This window comes from Rhinoraja longicauda, chromosome 32 (assembly GCF_053455715.1).
Source record: "Rhinoraja longicauda isolate Sanriku21f chromosome 32, sRhiLon1.1, whole genome shotgun sequence".
In the NCBI taxonomy this organism is placed as follows: Eukaryota; Metazoa; Chordata; class Chondrichthyes; order Rajiformes; family Arhynchobatidae; genus Rhinoraja; species Rhinoraja longicauda.
The window spans coordinates 12416203-12432013 of record NC_135984.1 but is presented as its reverse complement, the minus strand read 5'-3'; the positions used below and the strand labels follow the sequence as shown (position 1 = coordinate 12432013).

Sequence of the window (15811 nt, the reverse complement as noted above, 5' to 3'; positions counted from 1 at the left end):
AATAGAAACAAATTAGAAACAAGATGGAGATTTTTTTTTAAAAGAACTGCGGGTGCTGGTATCCTAAGCAAAACACAAAGTGTTCGAGGAATGCCACGGGCCAGGAGTGCAGCATCTGTGGAGGCAATGGACAGACGGCGTTTTGTGTTGGACCTTTAGATTCTAAAATAAGCAAGATATATGGAGCCACAGAAATGTAATGATGGTAGAAGGGGAGATTCAGATTCGCCAGAAGGGGAGATTCAGATTCAGTCTGAATCTGACTAGTTTGCCTTCTCACTCCCTGCCCTCCTTTCTTGGTTTTTTAATTATTTTGTTCAGCTCCATTAACTCATGGACTGAATGATCTTGTTTACAATTAACACCATGGCAACATGGACCATAACTCTCACATATATCCCCCTCAGGACAGGCATCACAAAAAGCTGGAGTAACTCAGCGGCTCAGGCAGCATCTCAGGAGAGAAGGAATGGGTGACGTTTTGGGTCGACACCCTTCTTCAGTCTGAAGAGGGGTCTCAACCCGAAACGTCACCCATTCCTTCTCCCCTGAGATGCTGCCTGACCCGCTGAGTTACTCCAGATTTTTGTGATACCTTCGATTTGTACCAGCATCTGCAGTTGTTTTCCTACACCCCCTCAGGACAAGTGGTTTTAAGGGCATCATCCTTCTCCCCACCACCTCGACAACTTACAAGCATTTATTTTTTGCTCCCTTTGTCTTTTCAGATGAAGGGTTTGCCTCCTGAGATGTTAACCGTTTCTTCTTCCAGAGTCATTGCCTGACCTGCTTTCTGAGTGTCTTGCGGGAGGGTGCAGGGAAGTCTCACAGATGAAGGGGATCACTCAGCTTCTGTCAGCTCATCCGTGTGTGAGACCCTGCAGTCTTGCCTTCAACATTTCCAACTGTCACCTAAATGATTCCAAGGATCCTGCCTCTGCCGTTCTCCCTGGCCGTCCAACTCAAATTGCTGCCACCCCCACCCAGGGGGAGCTTTCTCCACCACCTGCACCACCACAGTGACGCTTTAACGAGACCGGACTCTAATTAAATCTCAGCCAGGCTCACTTTCTGTGCACCTGGCAGGGCCAAGGCAAACACACCAGAGAATAAGCGTGTAGAAAGGAACTGCAGAAGCTGGTTTTTAACCGAAGATCGACACAAAGTGCTGGAGTAACTCAGCGAGTCAGGCAGCGTCTCTGGAGAATCGCGACGGGTGATGTTTTAGGTCGGGACCCGAATGGTCTGAAGAAGGGTCCTGACCCCAAAATGTCACCAATCCTATTCCTCCAGAGATGCTGCTTGACCCGCTGAGTCATTCCAGCACGTTGTGTCTCTTACAGTGAACCAGTGCAGGTCCATGCAGAATTCATAAAACACAATGAGATGGACTATTGGGAGATAGTCAAAGATTAGGAGGAGGGGGAGTTCAACGAGATCTGGGTGTCCTAGTGCATCAGTCAATGAAAGGAAGCATGCAGGTACAGCAGGCAGTGAAGAAAGCCAGTGGAATGTTGGCCTTCATAACAAGAGGAGTTGAGTATAGGAGCAAAGAGGTCCTTCTACAGTTGTACCGGGCCCTGGTGAGACCGCACCTGGAGTACTGTGTGCAGTTTTGGTCTCCAAATTTGAGGAAGGATATTCTTGCTATGGAGGGCGTGCAGCGTAGGTTCACTAGGTTAATTCCCGGAATGGCGGGACTGTCGTATGTTGAAAGGCTGGATCGATTGGGCTTGTATACACTGGAATTTAGAAGGATGAGGGGGGATCTTAATGAAACATATAAGATAATTAGAGGATTGGACACATTAGAGGCAGGAAACATGTTCCCAATGTTGGGGGAGTCCAGAGCAAGGGGCCACAGTTTAAGAATAAGGGGTAGGCCATTTAGAACGGAGATGAGGAAGAACTTTTTCAGTCAGAGAGTGGTGAAGGTGTGGAATTCTCTGCCTCAGAAGGCAGTGGAGGCCAGTTCGTTGGATGCTTTCAAGAGAGAGCTGGATAGAGCTCTTAAGGATAGCGGAGTGAGGGGGTATGGGGAGAAGGCAGGAACGGGGTACTGATTGAGAGTGATCAACCATGATCGCATTGAATGGCGGTGCTGGCTCGAAGGGCTGAATGGCCTACTCCTGCACCTATTGTCTATTGTCTATTGTCTATCTCCGGTTTCCTCCCACACTCCAATGACGTACAGGTTTGTAGGTTAATTGGCTTGGTAGAAATTTAAATTGTCCCTTTAGTGTGTAGGAGAGTGTTAGTGCACGGGGATCACTGGTCGGTGCCAACTCGGTGGGCTGAAGGGCCTGTTTCCGCGCTGTACCTCCAAACTAGACTAAACTTGCCAACATCCCACCAAGACCACTTGCTGACGTTCCCCGTCCATCCCTGCTCACCCCGCAGTCTCTTCAGCCTCTTTTCCTTGCGTTTCTTCCGGATAACAAACAGTAGTGCCACGGCAACGGTTGCCAGGATCACAGGACAAGCAATGGTAAACAACTTCTTCACATCATCGCCCTCGCCTTGCATCGACTTGATCGGTGGGATCGTGCCTGAAATATTAGAACAAGGAAGAGAAGTGGAAATAAATCAAAATTTAGATAACATTCACCTGGGGGTTTACTGGGGGGGAGGGAGGGGGGGGGTCGTGAACTGTAACAGTGGCGTTGAGAAGGGTTACAATTGCCTTAGGCCTGAAATCAGATTACTGCATTTACTTCAGTGATTTTTAAATTATTTATAACAAACACATTTGTTATTTATAGATGACATAAAAATGAAATGGTTCCTCTCAGTCATCGAGTGAAGCATCCGCTGGGTCTCGAAGATTTCATTTATACTGATTCATGGATGTTGAGGTGAAAAAGATGTTAAGATTAAAGTAGAGATAACAATTTGCACTCATATTTCACCTCTCGGGCTGCAAAGTGACCATTGGACGGAGGGGGATGAGAAATACTTCAAATAAATGTCCCAAAATGACTGTCGCTTCTGGACAGTTTGGTCTACATACCCATGTGTGAAAAAGTTGCCCCTCAGGTTCCCATTAAATCTTTCCTCTCTTACCTTAAACATATGTCCTCTTGTTTTTGATTCCGCTAAATTGGGTAAAAGAGTCTGTGCATTCACCCTCTCTATTCCCTCACGATTTCAAACACTAGATCTCTTCACTATCTATGTACTAAAACTCTCGTTTGTTTGTCTGTTTGTTCCTGAACTACAGCCAAAACGGTACACGATAGGGCAACAATTTTAGGCCCACCTTACTCACCGTCGTACCTTTAGTGCTAATGGAAGAAGTTTCATTGAAATTGGTGTTATATTTTTAAAGTTATTCACATTTTAAAGTTTAAATCTATCTCCTCGGGAGGGAGGGGGGAAGAACGGGGGGGAGGTAGGATAGGGTTGAGGGGGATGGAGTGGGGGGGGGGGGGGAAGGGGGGAGGAGAGGATGCAGGAAAGGTTTGGGCCCAAAGGGTCCACTTGGTCTAGTAATTCACTAAATCTGAACCAACTAAACCGATGCCTTCTAGTTCTTGATTCCCCTACTCTGGGAAAAGGGCATTTATTCATTCTATTTATTCCACTTATGATTTTGTCCACCTCTATAAGATCAGGTCTTCTGTGCTCTGAGGAATACCGTTCTAGACTGCGCAACCTCTCCCTTCAGCTCAGGGCCCCGAGTCCAAGCAATATTCTGGTAAATCCTCTCTGCTCTCCGACCAGTTTAATGGCATTTTTCCTGGAGCAGGGTGACTAAAACTGAACAGAGTACTCCATAAAAGGGAGCCTCACTAACAATACAATACAATATATCTTTATTGTCATTGTACAGGGGTACAACGAGATTGGGAATGCGCCTCCCATACAATGCAATAAATTAATTAGCTGGTCAGTATTAATTTAAACAACCCAATGAAACAACATATCACCAACTCAGCCTACTGTAGGCACCAATTTGTGTTCTTAGTTAAAAGGCAGATTTAATGTTAAGTATCCTTTATCCATATCTTTCACCACAATTGAAATGTAATTCCTTGTGGCCTCCCATTGTGGAATGACCATTGCTGAGATACACAATAAGATAATGCGAAGCAAGTATTTGAGAGAGAAAGAGTGGTGGCGCAGCGGTAGAGTTGCTGCTTTACAGCACCAGAGACTTGAGTTCAATCCTGACCATGGGTGCTGCCTGTATGGAGTTTGTACGTTCTCCCTGTGACCAAGTGTGTTTTCTCTGGATGCTCTGGATTCCTTCCCCATTCCAAAGATGTACAGGTTTGCTGGTTAATTGGCCTCTGCAAATTGGCCCTGATGTGTAGGATAGAACTAGGATACAGGTGATCGCTGGTCAGCGTTGACTCGGTGGGACGAAGGGCCTGTTTCCACGCTGTATCCCTAAACTAAACTAAACAAAACAGGTGTGAGAGAGGATGGCAGCACCACATAAACACTGGCCCAGATCGTCAACGTATTCTATTTAATTCTTGCTCCCATGTTAATTCACTTCTCCTTTGCCCCCACTCCTGGAATCAGTGAGCTCTACTCTCTCTGAGAGAAGAACCTTCTTTGACTGGAACTATTGGTGACTTGCAGATTTGAGGAGCGCGAGTGGGGAAGGTTTAGCGCTGGGGAAAAGAGAGATTTATTAGTCGGCACGCCCTGAGGCTCTGCACGAACTGACAGATGGGCTGGCAGCTTTGGTTCTGCTGATGAGCGAATTAAAACACAGAGGAAATGGCCCAGTCAGCTGGAGAGACTTCAAGTCCTATTACTGTGCAAGCCTGCTATTTTCTCTCCCCGCTCCACCTCCTCCTGACTCTGCCAGATCTGGGCATTAATAGTGCCAGTCAGGTAAAGGTTGCTCTCTGCTAGCCTGTCAGCTCAAAGCACATCGTCACCTGCCTCTGCCAGGGACTTTCACGCACCCCCCTCAGGCTCAACCCCATGTACCATTCTGCATTTGTTGCTCAACGCTCGGATAGACATGTCATAATAACCTCCCACTGCCCCCAAGCTACCATAGCAAGGCCCGAGATCCATGCTGACTCTGTGGGTTACTGCATTCAACTGGTCCCCCTGTGCACGTCGGCCTCTGGGCTACCAAAATGGCTCCCCCTGTGCACAGTGGCCCATGGGTTATCAAAATGGCTCCCCTAGTGTACTGTGGCCTGTGGGCTACCAATATGGGTCCCCCTGTACACTGCCGTCCTTGGGTTATCAAAATGGTTCCCTCCTGTGCGCCGTGGCAGTCCAGGCAGAGATGATTCAAGTGCGCTCCCACTCCACACTCTTACTTCCGTTGTGCCTCATGTCCAGGGCATGTGTCAGGGCTATGGGGCTATTTCGCCCGGTCTTCTTTAAGATTATTTTTTCCTGTAGATGCTGCTGGACCTGCTGATTTTTTTTCCAGCATTTTTGGTTTTATTTCAGTGTCTGAACTTATCTTTGATTTTCATGTTTATGTAGAATTGAAGCCCAGAAACCAGATAATGGACCCCACAGATCATCACTGGTGTTTATGGTCCAGACATGCCTTAAGTCTAGTCTTCCATAGAAACATAGAAAATAGGTGCAGGAGGAGGCCATTCGGCCCTTCGAGCCAGCACCGCCATTCATTGTGATCATGGCTGATTGTCCCCAATCAATACCCCGTGCCTGCCTTCTCCCCATATCCCTTGATTCCACTAGCCCCGAGAACTCCATCTAACTCAATTCCCTTCCCAATTCAGTTCCTACATTCTTGGGTCTACTGCGCCCTCATGGAAGCATTGACTTTCTTTTTCAGGAGTCACTGCTTCGCTTGTTTGCTTTATCAGTTCAAGGGTTGAGCATCACACTTATTGCCCATCTTTGACTGCCATGCAGAATGGGATGGGGTGCCCACAATTGAGAGCTTCACCATGCCTTGCCAGAGGGAAGCGGAGGGTTAACCATTTTGCAACATGGTCACATAAAGGCCAGTCCGAGTATATTGGTCAAATTTCCTTTCCCGGGGGGCATCAGAGGACCAAAGTCCTTGTTATTCGCTGATACGTATGACCATCCCGATCCCCAGCTCCACTGCACGCCGACCATTGATATTCCACTGCTTTCCAGCACAAGAATCAAGTGCAGTCCATCTCGGCCCCAGACCTTGGATATGGGGAGAAAGCAGGAACGGGGTACTGATTTTGGATGTTAAGCCATGATCATATTGAATGGCGGTGCTGGCTCGAATGGCCTCCTCCTGCACCTACTGTCTATGTTGCTATCCCCTGGCGGACAGCATTTAGTGGGCACACCAGGCGTCGGTCCAGGGAGAGATGCCCTATCCTTGCCCACACTCACAGTAATACGCAGCCAAGCTCAGGAGTGTCGGGCCCGTGGATAGTAAGTCAATGGGTAACGAGGTGTAAGTGTGGATTTTTACAACAATATGGTAATCTCATTGTCACCATTACTAATATTAGCTTCTGAAATTCAGGTTATTTAATTAACTGAATTAAAAAATTCCTCCAATTCTCTGGTGGGATTTAAACTCAGGTTACGGCTGTCAAGCCTCTGAATTACTAGTCTAGTAACTTAACCACCATGTTCCCAGTGGTGTGCTATTATTACAAATTCTATAATTCTTAATAACCATTCATCCAGCACTGCCTGGACATCATCACTACACAGTGAGGGGCCCTGGGATGAACCTGATGTCATTTATATTACATTTATTTTAGCGTGAAACTGATTAACCCCTTTTTTACAGCCATGGTCATTGGATGGGCAAGGTGATGCTAAGAGGGTTGTTGGTTCTAACGGAAGAACATTCAATGTCTACCAGAGACTAGGTAGAGTGGATCTAAAAACAATCAAAAAGTAAATGCAGATGCTGGAAATCTGAAATAGAAGTGGAAACTGCTAGAAACACTCAGCAGACCAGGCAGCATCCGTGGAGAGAGAAAACTAGAGTAATTGACCTGAAATGTTGGATTGGTTTCTCTCTCCACAAGGTTCTGCCTGACCTACTGTATATTTTTGCTATTTTCGGTTTGCGTTGAAGTTTATACTTATGCCTTTGATTGCGTTTATGTTATAAAGTCCACCACCGATTTTCCAGTACCCCTTGGTTCCGACACCTTTCTGGATTATCCGTTTTGCCAGACCAACAGAGGTCACGGCCTCCGAATGGAGTCAAACGGTACCGGAACGGTCAAACGGTACCGGAACGCTGAGGGGCCGAGACACTCTCCCGCAAAGTCAGCCTCGGAAGTCGGCTATGGGAACGGATCTGCCGGCTCTGGCCGGGCCAGAGTTCCAGAGCCCCGGCCGCAGGGGGTCAAACTTGACCCGCCGATCGGCCTGCAGAAGACCCGATGAGGTCTACAGGTCTACCAGTTGCCGGATAATTGGTGGTCCTACTTGTAGTATGATTTTACTGGATTGCCTACAAAACAAAGCACTTCAGCATATCTAGGTACATGTGACAATAAAGTACTCTTGAACTGTTATATATCTCACCATGACTAACAAACAGGAATAAATTGTTTGAGTGCTTGTAGTATTTTCTTTTTTTCCTGTGCGGTTTGGCTGTGCAACGGCAAAGAGTTGGGCCGAATGGCCTTTTTTTTATCACATCAACATATCATGGCTCAACAGTTACACGGAAGAATGAGGCAAGGGGAAATTTGGGGGAAGAAATGGAGGCACTAGAGACTGCTGGGATCTGGAGCAGAGAGGAAAGTTGCAGATAGATGTGTTTTAGTTAGATGTTGAGGGGGTATCATTTCATTCAGGTGCTCAGTTCCCTTATCATTAACCTCAAGGAATAGTATTGCCAAGGAAGCAATGAGAAGCCAGTAGAGTAAAAGGTAAGTGCCCCTTCTTGCCATGACTTACTTCCATCATAATCTAGGGTGGCAAACTGCCTGGTTTCATTGCCACAACCTGCACTGTTACAGGCTCGCATCTTCAACTCATACCAGGTGGCCTCCCTCAGGTCCTGCAGGAAGATCCCGTTGGATAGGTTGGTCCTCAGGGTAACCCAGGGCCATGTGCCTTTGGGACGGTAGTCCATGATGATCGCCGTGATGGGGCAGCCGCCATTGTTCCACCCCTGGAGGTTAAGCCTGGCGTGGCTGGAGTTAATGTGCGTAAAGAGATGGGTATCTTTGTTGAACGCAGGTTCTAGAGCAAGAAGAGGAATGAAATAAGATGCACATTTATTCCCACGACATTCGGGTGAATGCTTTATGAATAAACATCTAAAACATTGTCGTGTGTTCAAATTATCATATTTTGGGCCCCAATTACTGTAAATGTCTCGATTGTAATCATGTATTGTCTCTCTGCTGACTGGTTCGCACGCAACAAAACCTTTTCACTGTACTTCAGTACACGTAACAATAAACTGAACTGAACTGAAATCCTTCTTTAACTCTTAATGGGAAACCATTTACTTCAAATTTAAATCCTGAACCAAGAAGGTTTGAACTTCTAGGGGCCAAATCCTTAAAGTACAGAATCAGTATGCCCCAACATCTTCAGTCTGCACTCTCTTTTTGGCATAGACGGGGTAGACAGTCAGAACCTTTATCTCTAGGATGGAAATATAAAAAACTAGAGGCGTAGCTTTAAGGGGAGAGGGGCAAAGTTTAAAAGAGATGTGTAGGGACAAGTTTTTTTTACACAGAGGGCGGTAAATGCCTTTGAACACGCTGCCGGGGGTGGTGGTGGTGGTGGTGGTGGTGGTGGTGGTGGTGGTGGTGGTGGTGGTGGTGGTGGTGTTGGAGGCAGATACAATAATGGCGTTTTAGAGACTTGGATAGGCACGTGGATATGCAGGGTATGGAGAGATATGGATTATGTGCAGGCAGATAAGAATCGGTAGTGACATAATGCTTGGCACAGACTTTGTGGGCCGATTGGCCTGTTCCTGTGCGGAGCTGTTCTATGTTTTATGTTCTACTTGAACCTTTGGGCCCGGAACCATGGTGGGAATCTGAAGCCTAAAGTCTGGATCCATAGTGTTTGAAACAAAACAAAAACCAGTTTTGCAGTGGGCCACTGTGCCACTGTGCCACCCTAAACATCAACATCACTTTAAATATTTGTTTATGTTTATATATCTTAACATATATATATATATATATCTGTTTCCTCACAGATGTTATCAGGCAACTGAACCTGGCCTGTAGAGGCCACTAGTGGGAGAGTCTAGGAGCAGAGGTCATAGCCTCAGAATAAAAGGACATATCTTTAGAAAGAAGATAAGGAGGGGTTATGGGGAGAGGGCAGCAGAATGGAATTAGGAGGGAAAGATAGATCAGCCATGATTGAATGGTGGAGTAGATTTGATGGGTTGAATGGCCTAATTCTGCTCCTATCACTCATGAACTTCTGAAGATGAATTTCTTTAGTCAGAGGATGGTGAATCTGTGGAATTCATTGCCACAGACAGTTGTTGAGGCCATGTCATTGGGTACTATTAAGGCGCAGATTGATAGATTCTTGATTAGTACGGGTGTCAGGGGTTATGGGGAGAAGGCAGGAGAATGTGGTTGAGGGGGAAAGATAGATCAGTCATGTTTAAATGGTGGAGTAGACTTGATGGGCTGAATGGCCTAATTCTGCTCCTAAGTCTTATGAAGGCCAGTCAACCCATCTAGTCCATACTAACTCAGTGGACAATTCAGAGTTGACAATAGTGCTGTGGGCCTGGAGTTAGTTACAAAACCAGAAAGCAGAAGATTTCTTCTAGAATAAAATCCATGAACCTGAATAGCATCTTACAACAAGGTTGTGATTTTGTCATCACCAATAATACCATGCTAATAATAGCTTTTTATTTCCAGATTATTTAATTAAAGCAAGTTTGGAGAAATTGAATTTGCATCTCCTGATAACTGGTTTAGTTCTCCGGTTTATTAACTTGGTAAAGTAATCGCAATGCCTTCATAACGACTCATGCACATAAATTAGTTAGTTCCACCTCCAGGTTCAATGAGCAGTGGGAGGCAGTTTCCTGGCTGGCTTACCCCTTCCGTGGGTCTTGGCTTCAATAATCTCGCTGATACGTCCCGCCCCGACACTGTTCTTAGCTGCCAGCTTCACCTTGTACCAAGTGCCGCATTTGAGGTTGTCCAGCTTGAAGGAGCGCTCGCCAGGGTTGATGACGATGTTCTTCCATTCCTCACTGTTATCTACTGAGTACTGCAGCAAAAAGCCTGTCGGGGAAGCACGAATGATGTCTCATTAGCGCTGCAAATTGAATTGCCAGCTGAACTTCCCAGCCTCCATCAGGCTCGCTGGCCAGTGAGATCTTGCTCAGCTTTGCAAAGATTAACCTTTTCATCAAACAAGACCTTTTTTTACTCACGAAGGCTCAGTATTTCATGTGCACTGAGAGGTTATTTAAAAAAATAATTATCACTTGGATTGCGGGCAAGTACTTAAGAAAGATAAGAAAGAGCAGGTAATTTGGCTCATTGTACCAATGCTGCCAGTCAATAATTTCTAGGCTGATTTTCTACCCCAGTAGAAGCTTCCAGCTCAGTCCATCACACGGACCAGACGTCCCGCCATCGATTCCATCCACACTTCACGCTGCCTTGGAAAAGCAGCCAACATAATCAAAGATATGTCCCACCCCAGTCATTCCTTCTTCGAGTGACACAGCGTGGAAACAGGCCCTTCGGCCCAACGTGCACACACCGGCCAACATGTCCCAGTTGCACTAGTCCTGCCTTCCCGCCTTTGGACCATATCTCTCCAAATCTGTCTTCTCCATCAGGCAGGAGGTACGGAAGCTTGAAAGCACGCACCATCAAACTCAGGAACACCCCCCCCCCCCCCACCCCCCACTGTTCTCAGGCTTCTGAATGGTCCTTCCATAAATGTAAGGTACTGTCCTATTCACCTCCACCTCATTACTGTCATTGGACTTTGTCTAGAGAACCATTGCACTATAGTGAAGAGGGTTATATTCCACACTCTGGATCCACTGCTTGTACCTTTGTTCTACCTATTGTACTTGAATTTGTCTTGAATAAGTAATAAGAATGAGACTTGGCTGGATTTTTTAAATGAATGCACATTGCCTCGATATGATACTGTTCAACAGACTGCCTTGAGCATTTTTAATTATTGAAACACTGTATCTGCCAAGGCATTTGGCAAACATTCATCTCTCAACCAACCTTGCCACAAAACATTCTCGCTGCAGACATCTGGGTGATACATTGATTGTAGAGTGGGCCGCTGTAATAATCGTCACCGCATTCAGCTTGACGGTTGTTACATCTATTACATGTCACAGGCACCCTTCAGAATTCTTTGCCTGACCATTTATTTCTTCTTACCGCAACGCCTTTTGGACAATCCGTGGCAGTGGTGCAGCGGGTAGAGCTGCTGCCTCTTTGCTCTAGACACCTGTGTTTGATTCCAACCTCCGGTCCTGTCTTTTAGTTTAGTTTAGTTTGGAGATACAGCGCGGAAAAAGGCCCTTCGGCCCACCGGGTCGGCGCCGACCAGCGATCCCCGCATAATGACAATATCCAGCACACACTAGGGACAATTTTTACATTTGCCAAGCCAATTAACCTACAAACCTGTACAAGAAAATAACTGCAGATGCTGGTACAAATCGATTTATTCACAAAATACTGGAGTAACTCAGCAGGTCAGGCAGCATCTCGGGAGAGAAGGAATGGGTGACGTTTCGGGTCGAGACCCTTCTTCAGACTGAACCTGTACGCCTGTGTGGACTTTGCTCATTCTCCCTGTGACGACGTGGGTTTCCTCCACCCGTTCCCACATGCCAAAGACGTATGGGCTGGGAGGCGAATTGGTGACTGTAAATTGCTCCTAGTGTGTAGGTTAGTGGTGGAGTCTGGAGGGAGTTGATGGGCCTGTTTCCATGTTGTATCTCTGTGACTCTATTGTCCTCTCTGGTTACTGGCTAGTGTAACTCCAGCACGTTTGGCACCTTCAAGAGAAGAGGCAAGGAATAGGAGTGGGAATGTGGTCATTAGTTTAGTTTAGTTTAATTAAGAGATACAGCGTGGAAACAGGCCCTTCGACCCACCAGCGATCACTGCACACCAATACTATCCTACACAATCGAGGGACAATTTACAATTTTACCAAGCCAATTAACCTACAGACCTGTATGTCTTTGGAGTGTGGGATGACACCAGAGCTCCCGGAGAAAACCCACGCAGGTCACGGGGAGAGCGTACAAAATCCATACAGACAGCACCTGTGGTCAGGATCGAACCTGGATCCCTGGTGCTGCAAGGCAGCGACTCTACCGCTGCGCCACCGTGCTGCCCTTAAATTTCTCTCCGCACGGTTACTCTCAACAGTGGCAAAAGGAGCAGGGAGCCAGAGAGGAAGAAGCAGGACAACCACCGACATTGTGAGGAGGGAAGGAATGAGACTGATTGGAGGGGCGACCAAAGGAGAATGGAAGGGGGCTACGGAATGGAGTCTGACAATGAATCCAGGGCCGCAGGCATTTGTGAGATTGGTCAATCGTGCAACATCTAATCAGAAATTAGCACCAATTTAAATTTACACAAACAATGCGAGGACTTTGCTTGTCACAATGATCAGATAAACAAGCAGCTTGTTCACATCACATCATAATTACAGATACTCACCCCATGTCAACACGTATAATACAGTATTAAGAAGTCAAGGAAACATTGATGTGTAATATTTCTGGAACGGGGGAGGTGGTAATTCACTAATAATTACATTATGTGCCTTGACAGATGGAGCAAATGCTGCTTGGGTTGTGTGGCGCTGATGAGATGAACTACAGGGGGCGCTGCGTACCTTGACTACCGACATGCTGGGTTTTGCCTTCTGCAGAGCAGAGGATTTCGACCTGCTCTCAGCAGATGTTCGCAGAGAGGCCGTGAAGTCAGCGGACTTTGACACACCGGGCTTTCGCAGAGCACAGCCGGCCCTCAATCCTCTGAGTAGTTACACTGCAAAATATGCTGCTCCCACTTTCACCGAGGCAACCATAGAACATCTCGGAAACCCGCGGGCACTTCATAACAAGAGGAGTTGAGTATAGGAGCAAAGAGGTCCTTCTGCAGTTGTACAGGGCCCTAGTGAGACCGCACCTGGAGTACTGGGTGCAGTTTTGGTCTCCAAATTTGAGGAAGGATATTCTTGCTATTGAGGGCGTGCAGCGTAGGTTCACTAGGTTAATTCCCGGAATGGCGGGACTGTCATATGTTGAAAGACTGGAGCGACTAGGCTTGTAAACACTGGAATTTAGAAGGATGAGAGAGGATCTTATCGAAACGTATAAGATTATTAAGGGGTTGGACACGTTGGAGGCAGGAAACATGTTCCCAATGTTGGGGGAGTCCAGAACCAGGGGCCACAGTTTAAGAATAAGTGATAAGGCCATTTAGAACAGAGATGAGGAAAAACTTTTTCAGTCAGAGAGTCGTAAATCTGTGGAATTCTCTGCCTCAGAAGGCAGTGGAGGCCAATTCTCTGGATGCTTTCAAGAGAGAGCTAGATAGAGCTCTTAAAGATAGCGGAGTCAGGGGGTATGGGGAGAAGGCAGGAACAGGGTACTGATTGAGAATGATCAGCCATGATCGCATTGAATGGTGGTGCTGGCTCGAAGGGCCGAATGGCCTCCTCCTGCACCTATTGTCTATTGTCTATTGTCTAGTGTCTGATGGCTATTGGCATGGGAGAGAAAAATCACCGAGAAATCCAGTCAGCCTTTCTGCTGGTAGACACAAAATGCTGGAGTAACTCAGCGGGACAGGCAGCATCTCCAGAGAGAAGGAACAGGTGACGTTTCGGGTCGAGGCCCTTCTTCAGACTGAAGTCAATCAGTCTGAAGAAGGGTCTTGACCTGAAATGTCACCCGTTCCATCTCTCCAGAGATGCTGCCCGTCCCGCTGAGTTACTCCAGCATTTTGTGCCTACCTTCGATTTAAACCAGCATCTGCAGTTATTTCCTACAGCCTTTCTGCTGGGTGGATACGGAAAGCACGCAACAAAAAACTATTCACTGTACCTGGGTACACGTGACAATATACTATACTACCAAAAATGTTTAGTGATACAGCTTGGGAACAGGCTCTTCGGCCCAACCAAGTCCACGCCGACCATCGATCACCTGTTCACACTAGTTCTATGTTATCCCACTTTCTCATCCTCTCCCTACACAACAGGGGCAATTTTATTTAGGCCAAATAACCTACAAACCCGCATGCCTTTGGGATGTCGGAGGAACTCAGAGCACCCTGAAGAAACCCACGCGGCCACTGGGAAAATGTGCAAACTCCACACAGACAGCACCTGAAGTCAGGATTGAACCCAGGTCCCTGGCACTGAGAGGCAGGCGGCAGCTCTCCCAACTGCACCACTGTGCCGCAGAACGGAAAACTGAACTCATGGTGAAAATGTGGCACTCCCTCTCACAGGCAACTAATGTAGGACGGCACAGTGGCACAGCTGGTAGAGCTGCTACCTCACAGCACGAGAGACCCGGGTTCAACCCTGACTCCAGGTGCTGTCTCTGTGGAGCTTGCACGAACTCCCTGTGACTGTGCGTTTCCTCCGGATTCCTCACACGTCTCAAAGACGTGCTGGTTTGTAGGTTAATTAGCCTCTGTAAATTGCCTCTCCTGTGCTGGGAGTGGTTGCGAAATGGGAAAATGTAGACAATAGACAATAGGTGCAGGAGGAGGCCATTCGGCCCTTCGAGCCAGCACCACCATTCAATGTGATCATGGCTGATCATTCTCAATCAGTACCCCGTTCCTGCCTTCTCCCCATACCCCCTGACTCCGCTATCCTTAAGAGCTCTATCTAGCTCTCTCTTGAATGCACTAGGTGGGACGAAGGACCTGTTCCTGATGCTGCATCTCTAAAACTCAAACAAAAAACTAAATTTAAGAGGAGTAGGAAGGAACTGCAGATGCTGAAGTTCTGCAGCTTAGGTGACGTTTCGGATCAAGACCCCTGAGACCTACCTCTCAGGCTGAAGAAGGATCTCAACCCAAAACATCACCCATTCTTTTTTCCAGAGACACTGCCTGACCCGCTGAGTTACTCCAGCAATTTGTGTCTAAATTTAAGAGGAGACTGGAGAAACGTAAGGGGGGAGGGTTATGCTGATGGGCGAAGGAATAAATGGAGCACCAAATACAGCATGGACATGTCGGGCCGAATGGTCTCCTTCTGCTTTGTGCACACCAGGGAGTTCTAGGTCAGAAGGAAAGGAGGAGGTGGAAAGGAAGAAAATAAAGGGAGGCAAAGCAGAGAGAAAGGAAGGAGAAACTTGTCCAGGGGGGTGCACTGAAAGAAGGGACGGAGTCAGGGGAGAGTTTAACGGAGCTGAACGGACCGATATTGGCAGCTGGTTGAGTGATCAGTGAAATGAGCAGCCTGTGCTGAGGGTCACTTGCAAAGTTGCCACAGGGCAAATGTTACAAACTGTTACAAACAGATTTGCAACCTAGCAAGTCTCCGGAGACCAGAAATTAGGCAGCAGGCTGAAAAAAAAAAGAGGTCGATGTCCCTCAAAGGGTTAATGTCACAGATGCCACCGATCTCGCTTCAGAAGCAGTTACTCTGGATGTGCAGTGGGAACGAAAACAATTCCTGTCGTGGTGTGTTTCGGTTATTTTGAACGTAATGAGACTGGAAATTGCATTCCATTTGACCACACCGACAGTGTGATTAGGGGGTGGGGTGGGGGGGGATTCACAGAGTGTCGTAAATCTTTGTGCACGGCTCCCGATGACTGCGACCTCCCTGCCGTGGTAACAGATAGTGTGGGGGGGGGGGGAGAGGTGAAGAA

At 47.1% G+C, this 15811-nt stretch overlaps 1 protein-coding gene across 3 annotated transcripts in view; it reads right to left on the bottom strand.

Moving 5' to 3' along the window:
• The window catches only part of dscaml1 (Down syndrome cell adhesion molecule like 1), a 494811-nt gene that overhangs the window by 18970 nt on the left and 460030 nt on the right, over window positions 1-15811 (bottom strand). For all 3 annotated transcript variants that reach the window (XM_078426581.1, XM_078426582.1, XM_078426583.1), the window contains 3 exons: window positions 10002-10190; window positions 7864-8151; window positions 2394-2549 (listed from right to left, as the gene is read on the bottom strand). In XM_078426581.1, the coding sequence (XP_078282707.1) occupies window positions 2394-2549; window positions 7864-8151; window positions 10002-10190 (633 nt within the window). The remainder of the gene's footprint in view (window positions 1-2393; window positions 2550-7863; window positions 8152-10001; window positions 10191-15811) is intronic.